The following is a 17500-nucleotide window of genomic DNA, read 5'->3' as shown; positions in this document are numbered from 1 at the left end:
TACAGTCTGTGTTTGATGACAATGGTTTAATGGTCCACGATGAAAACAGTTCTTGGTCTCCGATGGCGCCAAGTGAGGATGGTTTACAATCCATGGTGATCACGGTTTACGATGACAAGTGTTTAGAGTCGGGGGTGACCACAGTTTACGTTTTGTAATGGCAATGGTTTACAGTTTTTTGGTGACATTCCTATTTCGGTGTTTGGTGACAATGGTTTCACAGACTGAGGTGATAACAGTTTACACTGCGAGGAGATGGCAATGGGTCACAGGGTTACACGAGTCCTGGTGGCAAAAGACAATAATGATCCTAATGGATACTTTTTAAACACACTACCCAGAAACCTGCTCCAGGTGTTTTACAAAACACATGGTTTTATACACAACACGTTACATCAATGTTACATTCACACACCGAAATGTAACTAGCAAACCTGGTACACACCACTATGAGCACAACGCATGCACAGATATAAACATACACTCAAACAGACACATGTACCTACCACTCTCCACTCACGCATACGTACGCACAAACACACACACACAAAACACACACACACACACACACACACACACACACACACACACAAACAAACATACATCTTAACGCAAACACACATAAAACACAGTCGCACATACATGCATATATGTACACATGCATATGTGTACATTATGTTTGTTTGCATACATATAAATCAACACACACACACACACACACACACGCGCGCGCGCGCGCACACACACACACACACACATCTTAACACAAACACACACAAAACACAGTCGCACATACATGCATATGTGTACACATACATTTGTGTACATTATGTTTGTTTGCATACATATAAATCAACACACACACACACACACACACACACACACACACACACACACAAAGATGTGAGGGAGGCAATGCTTACCGTGTCCTCATCTTCTTTGAGGGCGAATTTGTTCTGGCCGGTGGATTTCAGGGTGCCACGGAAATCTCTGGATTCTTTCGTTTGCAGCTTGTTCAGTCTGCAACAGACAGTCCGCCATTCCCTCCAGTCACTCACATCTTACACGAGAAAGGGGGATGTAACTTGGGCAAGACACTCTCCATTATAATCAAATTCTAGCCCAAATAGTCGCAACAGCAGTTGCCTCCTCTGCTGTTCTGATGGTCATAGTCGGACACGACTGACTATCATATACACGATAGTGTCGTTGTGCTCGCAGACCAGTCTACACAAACTAGTTACATTCTACCCTACGAGAAGGCGCCCACGTCACACGTCAGAGTCCCACGCACTGATCACGTTTCTCATCATCCCAGCGCTCTGCACTGGCTCTCCGTACGTAGAGCAGGTGAGAATTAAATACAAAGTTGCGTGTCGGTAGTTTTTTTTCTTCTTTCTTTCTCTTTTTGCACTCCATTTGGCCAACTTGTCTTTCTGACCTCATCAGTGCTCGCACTCCAAGAACTCTACGCTCTTTTTTTTAATTTTTGTTTTTAAATATACATTAATTTTGTTGTTGTTGTAACTTTCAGAAAATTCATCGTGTCAATACCAGACCCTATGGTGAACGTTCTTTCCTTTTGGCTGCTCCTCATAATTATCTGGCCTTGCCATTGGAATGAACTTCCTCTTTCGCTTCGTCAAGTCTCCACACTCAGCTCTTTCAAGTCTGGCCTTGAAACCCACCTCTTCCCAAAATAGCCTCCCTTGCCTGCCCTTCCTTGTCTTTTAGTTTCTACAGTTTTAGAGTTATGCATGCGTGCGAATGACTGGTGCGAAAGCGCTTTGATTTGTCTCTGCACAAGATTCAGCGCTATATAAATACCATTATTATTATTATTATTAACAACCTTCCTCGTCGTATCTGTGCATCTAACTCCGTCTCTGCATTTATATATATATTTTCTCCCCCTCCACGAGACCTTGAGTGGTGGTCTGGACGCTAGTCATTCGGATGAGACGATAAACCGAGGTCCTGTGTGCAGCATGCACTTAGCGCACGTAAAAGAACCCACGGGAACAAAAGGGTTGTTCCTGGGAAAATTCTGTAGAAAAATCCACTTCGATAGGAAAAACAAATAAAATTGCACGCAGGAAAAAAATACAAAAAAAAGAAAAAAAAAAAGAAAAAAGAAAAGGAAAAAAAAAAAAAAAGAGTGGCGCTGTAGTGTAGCGATGCACTCTCCCTGGGGAGAGCAACCCGAATTTCAACAGAGAAATCTGTTGTGATAAAAACGAAATACAAATACAAATACAAATCTCAGACTTTCACTGTTCCCAGAACTGATTCGTTGACAATCATGGCAAACATGAAAAAAGGAAAATAATATATCTGACAAGCTGTTACACTAAAACAATGCATGCCGCAGCATATTAGAGAAACGGAATATCTGGCAGCGGATTTTTTCATCAACTGCATACTACAATAGAAAGTATAAGTACCACAAAAGGAAAGAAAGGAAGAAAGAACGAAGGAAAAAACAACAACAACAACCAAAGAAAGAAAGACAGAAGGAAAGAGAGGAAGAAAGAAAGAAAGAGAGACAGACAGAGAGAGAGAAAGAAATTACAAATTGCATTTTCACATCCGTTACAAACTGAGATAGGTTTCTAAATCCAATAGTGTTGTCTGTTTTACTGTTGGCGTTTGTTGCTGTTTCCTTTCTGCGGTTCGTTAAGCGTGTTTCTGTTCTGCATGCTGTGTGATAACTGAACATAAAAAAAAAAGAGAGGCAAGGCCTTCAAGACTCACTTGTGATAAATTAAGTCCCTTAGCATTAATTACAGAGTAATTTCCCTTTTTTACTATCCGCACCAAAACGTTTGCAAAATAAATAAAAATTCCATGATTAGCAAAAGAAGTTCCTGTTTGAACAAAAAAATGATAATAATGACTCCTCTTGTTGTTGTGTCAGAATAAGAGGTCAAAGTGCCAAGTTTAGAGAATACAAAAAATATAAATATAACAGTAAATGCCGTTTGCATATAATTAGGCTTCTCTTTTTATTTTTTTGTGCCCATCCCAGAGGTGCAATATTGTTTTAAACAAGATGACTGGAAAGAACTGAATTTTTCCTATTTTTATGCCAATCTTGGTGTCAACTGACAAAGTATTTGCAGAGAAAATGTCAATGTTAAAGTTTACCACGGACACACAGACACACGGACGCGCACACACACACACACACACACACACACACACACACACAGAGACAACCGAACACCGGGTTAAAACATAGACTCACTTTGTTTACACAAGTGAGTCAAAAAAGAAAGTCAGGAACCACAGAGGGTCGGTCACGTGAAGAAAAGACAGGTGAAAATACAAATGTTAATCAAATACTAATGGCATGACTTCAAAGCTATACTCAAAAACGTTAACAGTACAGAAACAACTGAGTTGAACAACAAACACACAAACAAATAAAGAAAAACGCATTTTTACTGAAACACAAACCAAACAACACGAACAAAAGACAAACAGCGAATCACAGCCACAACTGAGTCGAAGAAGAAGCACACAAACAAATAAACAAAAAACAACAGCAAACAAACAAACAAACAAACAAAGCAAAACGCATTTTTACTGAAACACAAACCAAACAACACGAACAGAAGACAAACAGCGAATCACAGCGAAACGTCGAGGCACAACTGAAAGGCAAGACAGCAAAGCAGTTCGTGTGGACAACTCACTTGCTCTCTGTCTTGTTCACCTTCCTTAGGACCGGCTTGATGCTGAAAGGAAAGCAACGTGCGCGGGGCAGTCACTGTACAACTGGCATCATCATCATCATCATCAATGCCCGTCCTTCCGTCTGTCTGTCTGTCCGTCTGTCTGTCTTTGTCAGTCTGTCTGTCTCTCTCTCCCCTCCTCCCCCACACACACATGCGCACGCACACACACATACCTACATACATACATATATACACGCACGCATGCAAACACACACATACACGCAAACACACACCTGTACGAGCATACACAAACATGCGCGCACACGCATACACACACACACACACACACACACATATATATATATATATATATATATATATATATATACATACACATACATACAGGAACGTCAATACACACACACATACACCACCCACCCACCCACACATACACACACATATTCATACATGCAGGAACGTTAATACAAACACACACACATACACACACACAAATACACACACAACACACAAACACACACACACACACACAAACACCCACCCACACACACACACAAACACACTGCATATAAAAAAAGAAGAAAGAACAGAAGAGAGTAAAACCAGGACTGCAGTGACTCACAATTTGCCCTTGGTGTCGTTTACTTTGAGGGTGAGTTCGTTGATCTGAAAAAAGAGAGAAGAAAAACAAATTAGAAACAACAGAGGCAAGGCCTTCAAGACTCACTTGTGATAAATTACGTCCCCTAGCATTAATTACAGAGTAATTTCCCTTTTTTTACTATCTGCACCAAAACGTTTGCAAAATAAATAAAAATTCCATGATAAGCAAAAGAAGTTCCTGTTTGAACAAAAAATGATAATAATAACTCCTCTTGCTGTTGTGTCAGAATAAGAGGTCAAAGTGCCAAGTTTAGAGAATACAAAAAATATAAATATAACAGTAAATGCCGTTTGCATATAATTAGGCTTCTTTTTTATTTTTTTGTGCCCATCCCAGAGGTGCAATATTGTTTTAAACAAGATGACTTGAAAGAACTGAATTTTTCCTATTTTTATGCCAAATTTGGTGTCAACTGACAAAGTATTTGCAGAGAAAATGTCAATGTTAAAGGTTACCACGGACACACAGACACACGGACACACACACACACACACACACACACATACACAGACAACCGAACACCGGGTTAAAACATAGACTCACTTTGTTTACACAAGTGAGTCAAAAATACAAAATCAAAACCAAACCAAACACAGCACACGGATATCGGGACAATTCACACTGAGTAATCAATGCACACTGTGTGTGTGTGTGTGTGTGTGTGTGTGTGTGTGTGTGTGTGTTTGCATCTTTTTTTTTGCGCGAGTGTGTGTTAGCGTGCGTGCGTGCGTGCGTGCGTGTGAGACCGCCACTGACCTCGAAGTCCTGTTTACGGATCTTGATCTCCCAATCGTACACCTCCTCCTCCAGCAGGGCCACCTTGGCGTGCAGGTCCTTTATCAAGTTCTGCAGCTCAGCTGTCACACAGCACAGTGCAATGCAATGCCATGCAATGCCATGTCGTGCAAAACAGTGCAATACAATGTATGTGATATCGTTCGTTCTTTACTTTAACGTCTTTTCACTGTAAGTGATATTAGACGAGGGTAGGAAAAAAAAATCGAGTGAGTGGAAGGGGGGCGGGGGTGGGGGTGGGGGAATTACTGTGTACGCATGCGAGTAAGTGAAAGTGTGTGTGTGTGTGTGTGTGTGTGTGTGTGTGTGTGTTACATATAGAAAATGATTTAAGTTTTGTTTAAAAAAAGAAACAAAGAAACAAAAAAAACCCAACAAAAAAACAAAACAATAACAACGTGATATGAAATCACATGAATTCACAATATGAAATCATTGTGGCATGATATGGTATCATATGTATCATATACGATTCATATGCTATTATAATATAATATAAAAAAGGCGGCAATACAAGGGCATCCAGGTGCGGCCCGGGCCACTTGGTAGAGTTAAGGGCCGAAACGCTTGACTGAGGCGGGGCTTCTTCTCTGAAGACCTTGTACTGTCCAGCTCTCCTTAGAGTTTCTTATCCCTTATAATACAAAATATGCACATACCCCTCACACTCTGTGAAGAGTTTTGTCACCAGATTCCTCCAGGTCTGTCGCTTTGTGAGTTCGAGTCTGGGTATCAGTGTATATCATGTGTCATTTTCTTTACATGTGTATACATTTTTATTGTTTAGTGATATTTATTGTACCTTATCTGATGTCCATTTTCCCAGGCCACAAATATGTGGTCTGGGTATCTGCAAATTCCTGTTAATCCTGCAGTGTTGTCAGTCTAGCCTTGTCCCCCCCCCCTTCTCTTTCTGTTTCCCCCTGGGTCTCCCTCCCTCCCTCCACAATTCCTTGGATGGTTTAGCGAGGTCATTGGACCCTGTTGTGTGGCCATACCAGCCTGGCAAATAACACGATGTGATAGTTGATATGATACGACATGATATCATATAACACAGTAAATAGCAGGACCCAGTACAAGCCCAGGTCTTGATACGAAACAATAAAAAAATGGTGCAGCACAGTGCAGTGCAGTGTGATATTATGTAAGGCACAACTGGCAAATAAAGTGTGTTATGGGATATATATATATATATATATATAATTATATATATATCACCCACTCAGTTCCCCCATCCGTAGTAATGGTGTATTCTCGTGATGTGTACAGTGGAGTTTTATTTTTCCAGAAATGTAAAAAAAAAAAAAAAAAAAAAAAAAAAAAAGTGTGTGGGAGGGTGGGGGATGGGGTGGGTGTGAATGCAAAGGAAAGACATATTTGTCGAGCATCAGAGAATCATGTTGCTACTCTCACTTAAAAAACCCCACAAACAACCCCCCCCTCCACCCCACCCCCCCAAAAAAACAAACAAACAAAAAACCACACCAAAGACAAAACAAAAACAGCAACAACCCCGCCCCCCCAAAAACAACAACAACAACAAAAAACAAAAACAAACCCAACCCCCCCAAAAAACAACAACAACAAATAACTCCCAAAAAAACAAACAAACCTAAAAGCAAAACAAAAACAACAACAACAACAAAAAACAACAACAAAAACAACAACAAAAAACCCCCAAACAAAAACATCAACAAACAAACAAACCAACATAATCAGGATCGTAGAGAGAAGAGACGAGGACACCCTTTTCCAAAGAGACGATCAGTCTGAGGGGCGTCCCGACTTTATTCCATGCATTCTTCTTATCTTATTCAGCACTAAAGGTGGTGCAGGCTGAATGTTGATCAGCTTGTCCAGGTCCTTCACCCTGTATGGGTGGAGATGGATATACGATTCTCTCATGGAGCCAGTTGCATTGCTCGGACGGAAGAGCCAAGTATGGTCGTAACCCGCTACTAACTGTGTGTAGTATGGAACTGACCAATGGCGTAGTTCGGTCAACGTAGGCATTTAGTCACGTGTAACTGTGTCAAAAAAGTTAGAACCAAGCAATGTAACTGGCACCTGTTCCATGATTGTGTCATTTTGTAAGACTTGAAAAAGTACGATGGAGGTGAACGCAGCCTTGTTCAGCGCCTTCTGCATCCACTGGGGACTGGATGGGCTGTGATCGATTGGGGATGGGCGGGGATCGATAGGGGACTGGAAGGGCGGGGATCGATAGGGGACTGGAAGGGCGGGGATCGATAGGGGACTGGATGGGTGGGGATCGATAGGGGACTGGATGGGTGGGGATCGATAGGGGACTGGATGGAAGGGGATTGATTGGGGACTGGATGGGTGGAGATTGATAGGGGATTGGATGGTGAGGGGATCGATAGGGGACTGGATGGGCGGGGATTGATTGGGGACTGGATGGGTGGGGATTGATTGGGGACTGGATGAGGCGGGGATCGATAGGGGACTGGATGAGGCAGGGATCGATAGGGGACTTGATGGAAGGGGATTGATAGGGGACTGGATGGGTGGGGATTGATTGGGGACTGGATAGAAGGGGATTGATAGGGGACTGGAAGGGCGGGGATCGATAGGGGACTGGATGAGGCGGGGATTGATTGGGGACTGGATGGGTGGGGATCGATAGGGGACTGGATGGGCGGGGATCGATAGGGGACTGGATGGGTGGGGATCGATAGGGGACTGGATGGAAGGGGATCGATAGGGGACTGGATGGGCGGGGATCAATTGGGGACTGGATGGGCGGGGATCAATTGGGGACTGGATGGGATGATCCAGCCTTTCCAGTCCGGAGAGAAGGCGGAGGGTGCAGTTTCCCCCATTTTCTGGCCTAGTTTTCCAGGTAAGACATAGGGGTCCATGGTTACACACAACGTTTATTTTGGGCTCCGAGCTTTCAGAGCATGGATGGACTGTCTCGTTCGAGACGGTATGCCTCGACTGGGGAGAGGGGGTGGGGTGGGGGGGGGGGAGTGTAATTCCTCATTCAAGTGTGTGTGTGTGTGTGTGTGTGTGTGTGTGTGTGTGTGTGTGTGTGTGTGTGCATTGTTGCTGTTGCTGTTGTTGTTGGGAAGGTGGGGTTTACCTTGTCCTACACCTGAGTTTTTTTTCCCTAGAGACTTCAGGGAGGGTGGGGGTTACCTGGTCTAACACCTGAACGGGTTTTTGTCCTAGGGTTCAGACGTTGTGGGAGTTTACCTTGTCCAACACCTGAATGGAATTTTGTCCTAGGGTTCAGACGGTGTGGGAGTTTACCTTGTCCAACACCTGAACGGGTTTTTGTCCTAGGGTTTAGACGTTGTGGGAGTTTACCTTGTCCAACACCTGAACGGGTTTTTGTCCTAGGGTTCAGACGGTGTGGGAGTTTACCTTGTCCAACACCTGAACGGGTTTTTGTCCTAGGGTTCAGACGAAGTGGGAGTTTACCTTGTCCAACACCTGAACGGGTTTTTGTCCTAGGGTTCAGACGTTGTGGGAGTTTACCTTGTCCAACACCTGAACGGGTTTTTGTCCTAGGGTTCAGACGTTGTGGGAGTTTACCTTGTCCAACACCTGAATGGGATTTTGTCCTAAGGTTCAGACGGTGTGGGAGTTTACCTTGTCCAACACCTGAACGGGTTTTTGTCCTAGGGTTCAGACGTTGAGGGAGTTTACCTTGTCCAACACCTGAATGGGTTTTTGTCCAAGGGTTCAGACGGTGTGGGAGTTTACCTTGTCCAACACCTGAACGGGTTTTTGTCCTAGGGTTCAGACGGTGTGGGAGTTTACCTTGTCCAATACCTGAATGGGTTTTTTGTCGTAGGGTTTAGACGGTGTGGGAGTTTACCTTGTCCAATACCTGAATGGGTTTGTGTCCCCCCCCCCTCCCCAAACCCCCCACTCCCTTCATTTTCATGCAGGGGCGGGGGGGTTACCTTTTCCAAGGCCTTCAGCCTTGAGGGGGGTGACCCTCTCGTTGATGAACCTCTCCTTCTCCTCGGCCTTGGCCTTGGCCTCGTTGCGGAGGTCCTCGGCCGCCTTCTGCATGATCAGTTTCTGCACACAGCACAGCACCCACACCCACTGCACGCTGCACGTGCACAACACGGCACACTGTCCTGTCCGCCTTCCCCACGTCATGGTGGTGATGTCAGTGACGGGGTGACGGAGGTGGAGAGAGACAGAGAGGGAGGGAGAGAGGGAGAGGGTGTGGGCAGAAGAGAGACAGAGAGCGACAGGTGAGGGAGAGACAGCGACAGAGAGAGAGAGAGAGAGAGAGAGAGAGAGAGAGAGAGAGAGAGAGAGAGAGAGAGAGAGAGAGAGAGGTTAATATTTTTAGTAAACAAAAAACAAAAACAAAAAAACAGAAACAAAACAAAAAAACAACAACAACAACAACAAAAAACACAAAAAATAAATAAAAAGGAAAAAGAGAAAGAAAAAAACCAACAACAAACAAGCAAACGTAAAAGCGACCACTGTCATTAAATATGCTGTGATGCACCAAGAAAGTGATTTCAAGCATGACGTTATCATTATTAGTAGTGTTATCATCAGCCTTATGATTAGTGTTGTTGTTATTATTATTATTATTACACAGCTGTGTTTCCAACGTTCACCGGAAGGAGAACACGGAAGTATCGAGCGTGGCATGCGCGTAAAGGGGAGAGAACATTGTTTAGATTTTTTGTGTGGTGAATTGGAAAAAAAGACAACGGTTGACAGCTGTTTAAAAAAAAAGAAAAAAGGACGTTTTCCAGGAGTTTGGCTTGTGCTGTTTTTCGTGTGTGTGTTTTTTTTTCTTCCGCTGGCACTTTCAGGCCCTGGAAAAAAAAAATCCGTCTCACTTTTTCTGGACTTTTCAAAGTTTGCAGGACGCGAGGAAACACTGCAGTGTGGTGAATGAAGAGGTTAGGAGGTGTTAGGAGGAGGGTAGGGACAGAGAGGGAGGTGTTAGGAGGAGGGTAGGGGCAGAGAGAGGTGTTAGGAGGAGGGTAGAGACAGAGAGAGAGGTGTTAGGAGGAGGGTAGGGACAGAGGGAGGTGTTAGGAGGAGGGTAGGGACAGAGAGAGGTGCAAGGAGGAGGCTAGGGACAGAGAGAGGTGTTAGGAGGAGGGTAGGGACAGAGAGAGAGGTGTTAGGAGGAGGGTAAAGACAGAGAGAGAGGTGTTAGGAGGAGGGTAAAGACAGAGAGATGTGTTAGGAGGGTAGGGACAGAGGGAGGTGCAAGGAGGAGGCTAGGGACAGAGAGAGGTGTTAGGAGGAGGGTAAAGACAGAGAGATGTGTTAGGAGGAGGGTAGGGACAGAGGGAGGTGTTAGGAGGAGGGTAGGGACAGAGAGGTGTTAGGAGGTGGGTAAAGGGACAGAGAGAGGTGTTAGGAGGAGGGTAGGGACAGAGGGAGGTGTTAGGAGGTGGGTAAAGGGACAGAGAGAGGTGTTAGGAGGAGGGTAGGGACAGAGAGAGGTGTTAGGAGGAGGGTAGAGACAGAGAGAGAGGTGTTAGGAGGAGGGTAGGGACAGAGAGAGAGGTGTTAGGAGGAGGGTAGAGACAGAGAGAGGTGTTAGGAGGGTAGGGACAGAGGGAGGTGTTAGGAGGAGGGTAGAGACAGAGAGAGAGGTGTTAGGAGGAGGGTAGGGGCAGAGAGAGGTGTTAGGAGGGTAGGGACAGAGGGAGGTGTTAGGTGGAGGGTAGGGACAGAGAGAGAGGTGTTAGGAGGAGGGTAGAGACAGAGAGAGGTGTTAGGAGGGTAGGGACAGAGGGAGGTGTTAGGTGGAGGGTAGGGACAGAGAGAGAGGTGTTAGGAGGAGGGTAAAGACAGAGAGATGTGTTAGGGTAGGGACAGAGAGAGAGGTGTTAGGAGGAGGGTAGGGACAGAGAGAGAGGTGTTAGGAGGAGGGTAGGGACAGAGGGAGGTGTTAGGAGGAGGGTAGGGACAGAGAGAGGTGTTAGGAGGAGGGTAGGGACAGAGAGAGAGGTGTTAGGAGGAGGGTAGAGACAGAGAGAGGTGTTAGGAGGAGGGTAGGGACAGAGAGAGAGGTGTTAGGAGGAGGGTAGGGACAGAGAGAGAGGTGTTAGGAGGAGGGTAGGGACAGAGAGAGAGGTGTTAGGAGGAGGGTAGGGACAGAGAGAGGTGTTAGGAGGAGGGTAGAGACAGAGAGAGGTGTTAGGAGGAGGGTAGGGACAGAGAGAGAGGTGTTAGGAGGAGGGTAGGGACAGAGAGAGAGGTGTTAGGAGGAGGGTAGGGACAGAGAGAGAGGTGTTAGGAGGAGGGTAGGGACAGAGAGAGGTGTTAGGAGGAGGGTAGAGACAGAGGTGTTAGGAGGAGGGTAGGGACAGAGAGAGAGGTGTTAGGAGGAGGGTAGGGACAGAGAGAGGTGTTAGGAGGAGGGTAGAGACAGAGGTGTTAGGAGGAGGGTAGGGACAGAGAGAGAGGTGTTAGGAGGAGGGTAGAGACAGAGGGAGGTGTTAGGAGGAGGGTAGGGACAGAGAGAGAGGTGTTAAGAGGAGGGTAGGGACAGAGAGAGAGGTGTTAGGAGGAGGGTAGGGACAGAGAGAGAGGTGTTCGGAGGAGGGTAGAGACAGAGGGAGGTGTTAGGAGGTAGGGACAGAGGGAGGTGCAAGGAGGTGGGTAAAGGGACAGAGGGAGGTGCAAGGAGGTGGGTAAAGGGACAGAGGGAGGTGCAAGGAGGTGGGTAAAGGGACAGAGGGAGGTGCAAGGAGGTGGGTAAAGGGACAGAGGGAGGTGCAAGGAGGTGGGTACAGGGACAGAGGGAGGTGCAAGGAGGTAGGTAAAGGGACAGAGGGAGGTGTTAGGAGGTGGGTAAAGGCACAGAGGGAGGTGCAAGGAGGTGGGTAAAGGGACAGAGGGAGGTGTTAGGAGGTGGGTAAAGGCACAGAGGGAGGTGCAAGGAGGTGGGTAAAGGGACAGAGGGAGGTGCAAGGAGGTAGGTAAAGGGACAGAGGGAGGTGTTAGGAGGTAGGGACAGAGGGAGGTGTTAGGAGGTGGGTAAAGGGACAGAGGGAGGTGTTAGGAGGTGGGTAAAGGGACAGAGGGAGGTGTTAGGAGGTAGGTAAAGGGACAGAGGGAGGTGTTAGGAGGTGGGGACAGAGGGAGGTGTTAGGAGGTGGGTAAAGGGACAGAGGGAGGTGTTAGGAGGTGGGTAAAGGGACAGAGGGAGGTGTTAGGAGGTAGGTAAAGGGACAGAGGGAGGTGTTAGGAGGTAGGGACAGAGGGAGGTGTTAGGAGGTGGGTAAAGGGACAGAGGGAGGTGTTAGGAGGTGGGTAAAGGGACAGAGGGAGGTGTTAGGAGGTGGGTAAAGGGACAGAGGGAGGTGTTAGGAGGTAGGTAAAGGGACAGAGGGAGGTGTTAGGAGGTAGGGACAGAGGGAGGTGTTAGGAGGTGGGTAAAGGGACAGAGGGAGGTGCAAGGAGGTGGGTAAAGGGACAGAGGGAGGTGCAAGGAGGTGGGTAAAGGGACAGAGGGAGGTGCAAGGAGGTGGGTACAGGGACAAGGAGCAACGGTTGGAGGCTTGGTGGTGGAGGAGTGTAGGGAAGGGGGAGCAGGTTGGTGATGGGGTGAAGGGGTGAGGAAGGAAGGAAGGAAGGAAGGAAGGAAGGAAGGAAGCTGGGTGGTGGTGGTGGTGGGTGGGTGGGGTGGGGTGGGAACCGGGTACCTTCATGCAGGGCGGGGTGGGTGAGGGCTTCAGGCCAGGAGTCCAGGTGCTCACAGAGGTCCATGAGGGCGTCCTCGCTCAGCAGCACCTCACGCCCCTCCTCCAGGAACCACGCCCTCACCTGCCTCACTACCTCTCTCTGCATACACACACACACACACACACACACACACACACACACAGCATGCTTCATGCGTCATGCACGGTACTACCAACAAACAGACAGAAAAAACAAAAAACTATGAGAACGAGACGCATAGACAAAGACAAGAAGATACACATTGTAATAGCAAAAAAACAAAACAAACCCCAACGCACCAAAGAAATAATATGAGAACAATTCGTGATCAGTTGCCGGCGAATGCCATGCAAGAAGCAGTGTGTGTGTGTGTGTGTGTGTGTGTGTGTGTGTGTGTGTGTGTGTGTGTGTGTGTGTGTGTGTGTGTGTGTGTGTGTGTGCCCATAGCTCTTGCTAGGTCCCTTCATTGCCAACATAACAACAGCGAGGCAGCAAGCAATTCACCAACCCTGCATGCTGCCAGCCACACCAGGCATGGGGGTAGCCACGGACATACAACTGATACATATGTAGACACACACACACACACACACACACACACACACACATATAGAATATCTATCTATCTATCTTTCTTTCCTTCTTTCTTTCTACACACACACACACACACACACACACAGATATATAGAATATCTATCTATCTATCTATCTATCTATCTGTCTATCTTTCTTTCCTTCTTTCTTTCTATCCACACACACACACACACACACACACACACACACAGTATGCGATGGTGTGAAGCTTGACAGAAATTGCGTTTTACCAATCTCTCTCTCTCCTTCCCTCCCCCCCCTCTCTCTCTGTGCCTCTCTGTTTTGTGTGTGCGTGCGGGTTTGCTTACATGCAAGTATGCGTACTTGAGTGTTTGTTTGTGTGCGTACTCGCGCGCGCGCGCGCGCGCGCGTGTGTGTGTGTGTGCTTATGAGTGTGTGTAAGTGTACGTGAGCGTATGTGTGTGTGTTGTGTGTGTGTGTGTGTGTGTGTGTGTGTGTGTGTGAGTGAGTGAGTGAGTGAGTGAGTGTGTGTGTGTGTGTGTGTGTGCGGTGCGTCCTTGCGTGCGTGAGTGCGTGCGCATGTGTGTGCGTGTGTGCTCGTGGAGGTGCAGGGTTGACACAGTGCCAGCCGGCACGTGCAACCTGGCAAGCAAGTGATCTGGCGGGATGCGCACCACAGAACTCTTTTTTTTTTCCCCTTCCTTCTTTCTTTCTTTCTTTCCTTTCTTTCCTTTCTCCCTTTCTGCACGTCATTCTCGCATTCATTCCAGCCAGCTAGCTGAACCCCTGCACAGATCTACGCGCCACGGTATTATTTTCACTGTCTGTCTGTCTGTCTGTTTGTTTGTCTTCTGTGTCAGCTCACAACATCACAACAAGCGTTCGCAACTACAACAGAATTGTCTCTTTTCAAAGCCCGTCCTCTCCCCCTTTACCCCCCCCCCCACCCCAGCCCCCTTGCCCCGGACCCGCACTCCCCTCCCCACCCCCTCTGTCTATCTGTCTGTCTGTCTGTATGTATGTGCAGATGCTAACGTTCACAACATCACAAAGCAACAACAACAACAACAACAAAACAAAACGTATCTTTTTTATTCATTCTTTTCTTTTTCCTCTCCTCCTAACATCGTCACCCTCCGTCTCCCGTCTGTCTTTTATCCATCCGTGCGTGTCCTCCTTTCTTTTCTTCCTTGCTTCCTTCCTCCCTTTCTTCCTTCCTTCCCTCCTCCCTTCTTCCTTCCCTCCTTCCTTCCTTTCTTCCTTCCTCCCTTCCTTTCTTCCTTCATTCCTCCCTTTCTTCCTTCCTTTCTTCCTTCCTCCCTTCCTTTCTTCCTTCATTCCTCCCTTTCTTCCTTCCTTTCTTCCCTCCTTCCTTTCCTCCTTCCTTTCTTCCCTCCTTCCTTTCTTCCCTCCTTCCTTCCTTCCTTTCTTCCTTCCTCCCTTCCTTCCTTTCTTCTTTCCTTCTTCCCTCCCTTTCTTCCCTCCTTTTCTTCCTTCCCTCCTTCCTTCTCTCCTTCCTTTCTTCCTTCTTTTCTTCCCTCCTTCCTTTCTTTTTCCCTCCCTTTCTTCCTTCCCTCCTTCCTTCCTCCCTTTCTTCCTTCCCTCCTCCCTTTCCTCCTTCCCTCCCTCCCTCCTTCCCTTCCCTCCCCCCTTCCTTCCTCCCTCCCTTTCTTCCTTTCATTTCTTCCTTCCTTTTTCTTTTCTTTTCTTTCCGTTTTCGTTATACCTCCCCTCTTCTTCCCCTTACCCCTCCCCCCCCCTCGCCCCCCCCCCCCCCCTTCCCTCTCAATTCAGTCTATCACGGATGTGTCTTGTTGTACAAACTTTCCGGACTTTTTCGTCAGATAAGATAAGACACGATAAGATTAGCTTTATCCTCTAATTAACAGAAACCACATAGGGCGCGAGGGAGTGACATCAGGGTGCGGTGTGTTGTTCCTTCCTCAACCTCCTCTCTTCCTCCTTCTCCTGCGCTCTTTCTTTTCTTTTCTGTCTATCCTGTATGTGTCTGTCTTTGTCGTTCATCTCTTTCTTTTCTTTATCGTCGTCAGTCGTGGTGGTGGTGGTGGTGGTGGTGGTGGTGGTGGTGGTGTGTGTGTGTGTGTGTGTGTGTGTGTGTGTGTGTGTGTGTGGGTGTGGTGTGTGTGTGTGTGTGTGTATGTTTCTCTCTCTCTCTCTCTCTCTCTCTCTCTCTCTCTGTGGTGTGGTGAGGTGTGTGTGTGTGTGTGTGTGTCTGTGTGTGTCTGTGTGTGTGTGTGTGTGTGTGTGTGTGTTTCTCTCTCTCTCTCTGTGGTGTGGTGTGGTGTGGTGAGGTGTGTGTGTGTGTGTGTGTGTGTGTGTGTGTGTGTGTGTGTGTGTGTGTGTGTGTGTGTCTGTTTGTGTGTGTGTTTCTCTCTCTCTCTCTCTCTCTGTACTGCAGTGGGAACAAGATGAAGATGAAGAAGATTATTTAAATCGTCCAATCTCGGTAGAAGAAGTGATGTTTGCATTAAGGAAAATTAAGAACCGTAAAGCTGCAGGACCTGATAGTATAATTGGAGAATTGTTAAAATATGCCACTGAATCTGACCTGATTTTGAATTTCTTTGTAACTTTTTTTAACTCTTTATTTGACAGAGGAATCTATCCTGAAAAATGGACCGAATCTATTGTTCTACCACTGTATAAAAAGGGCGATGTGAACAATCCGAATAACTATAGAGGAATTTCTCTTTGTGATGCAAGTAGTAAGTTGTATAGTACAATTATAAATCAGAGACTGCAAGAATGGGTAGAAGAAAACAATATTACAGGTGAATACCAGGCAGGATTTAAACACAACTACTCAACTGTTGATCATATGTTTACTTTGATGGCCTTTATTCAAAAACAGTTTTCTTTGAATCGTAAATTGTATGTGGCTTTTATAGATTTTGAGAAAGCCTTCGATTCCATAAACAGAACAATTCTATGGCCTATTCTTTTAAAAACTGGTGTTCGTGGAAAGTTGTTGAAATGTATTATGAGTATGTATGCGGGTGTGAAAGGAAGGGTTAGATGTGGGGGGAAGATGACTGATTATATTCAATGCACTTCTGGCGTAAAACAAGGTGATGTGTGCAGCCCTGTATTATTTTCTCTTTTTATTAACGAACTAACTTCAGAAGTTGTCAGAAACGGAAAACATGGTGCACAATTTACTGGTGAGATTCTAGAGTTATTCATTCTCCTCTTAGCTGATGATGTTGTGTTGATATCTGAAACTGTGATTGGTTTACAAACACAATTAAATAGTCTATCTAGAGCTGCAAAATCACTTCAGTTGAAAGTAAATATGTCAAAAAGTAACATAATTGTATTTAGAAAAGGTGGATATTTAGGAATTAGGGAAAAATGGACTTATAATGGAATAGCGATGCCAGTAGTGAATGTGTATAAATACTTAGGAATATATTTTTCAACAAAATTGAGTTTCACAGTTGCATGTAAAGATCTTGCATGTAGAGCTAAACAAGCATTACTTTGTATTATGAAAAAACTGTCAAGTTTAGAAAATCAATCTTTTGATCTGTTTATTAAATTGTTTGATTCCCAGGTACAACCCATTGTACAATATGGAGCAGAAATTTGGGGTCTCTCTAATGCTGCAGTTTGCTGCGAGAGTGTTCATTTATTTGCACTGAAAAAGTTTCTTGGAGTTACCATGAAAACGCCTAATGATTTAATTTATGGGGAGACAAAAAGATATCCGATACATCTCAATTCCGCAGTAAGATGTATTCGCTATTGGTTGAAAATAACACAAATGGAAGATTCAAGGTTGCCGAAAAAAGCATTTAATATGTTATATGACTTAGATTTGAGGGGCAAGGTAAACTGGGTATCAAAGGTTAGGGTTAGATTATATGAACTGGGATTTGGTTATGTTTGGTTACAGCAGGGGGTAGGGGACATAAAGGGATTTATTAGTGCACTCCGAACAAGATTAATTGACTGTAGATGGCAAGATTGGTCTTATCATGTTCAAGATAGCGATAGGTTTGAGTTTTACAGACAGTTCATTTCTATACACTCTATTCCTACTTATCTGTCAATGAAAATGGATAAGCAT

The 17500-nt window shown here is 45.8% G+C and overlaps 1 protein-coding gene across 5 annotated transcripts in view; it reads right to left on the bottom strand.

Annotated features, from left to right (window-relative positions):
• LOC143301183 (troponin I 2-like) overlaps window positions 1-17500 on the bottom strand; it is a 184229-nt gene that overhangs the window by 5429 nt on the left and 161300 nt on the right. For all 5 annotated transcript variants that reach the window (XM_076615282.1, XM_076615284.1, XM_076615285.1 and 2 more), the window contains 5 exons: window positions 9096-9216; window positions 5119-5219; window positions 4321-4364; window positions 3699-3740; window positions 924-1020 (listed from right to left, as the gene is read on the bottom strand). In XM_076615282.1, coding sequence (XP_076471397.1) covers window positions 924-1020; window positions 3699-3740; window positions 4321-4364; window positions 5119-5219; window positions 9096-9216 — 405 coding nt within the window. The remainder of the gene's footprint in view (window positions 1-923; window positions 1021-3698; window positions 3741-4320; window positions 4365-5118; window positions 5220-9095; window positions 9217-17500) is intronic.

Source organism: Babylonia areolata, chromosome 27, assembly GCF_041734735.1.
Source record: "Babylonia areolata isolate BAREFJ2019XMU chromosome 27, ASM4173473v1, whole genome shotgun sequence".
Classification (NCBI taxonomy): domain Eukaryota; kingdom Metazoa; phylum Mollusca; class Gastropoda; order Neogastropoda; family Buccinidae; genus Babylonia; species Babylonia areolata.
Note: the sequence above shows the minus strand (reverse complement) of the source record. Positions and strands in the feature narration are given on the sequence as shown.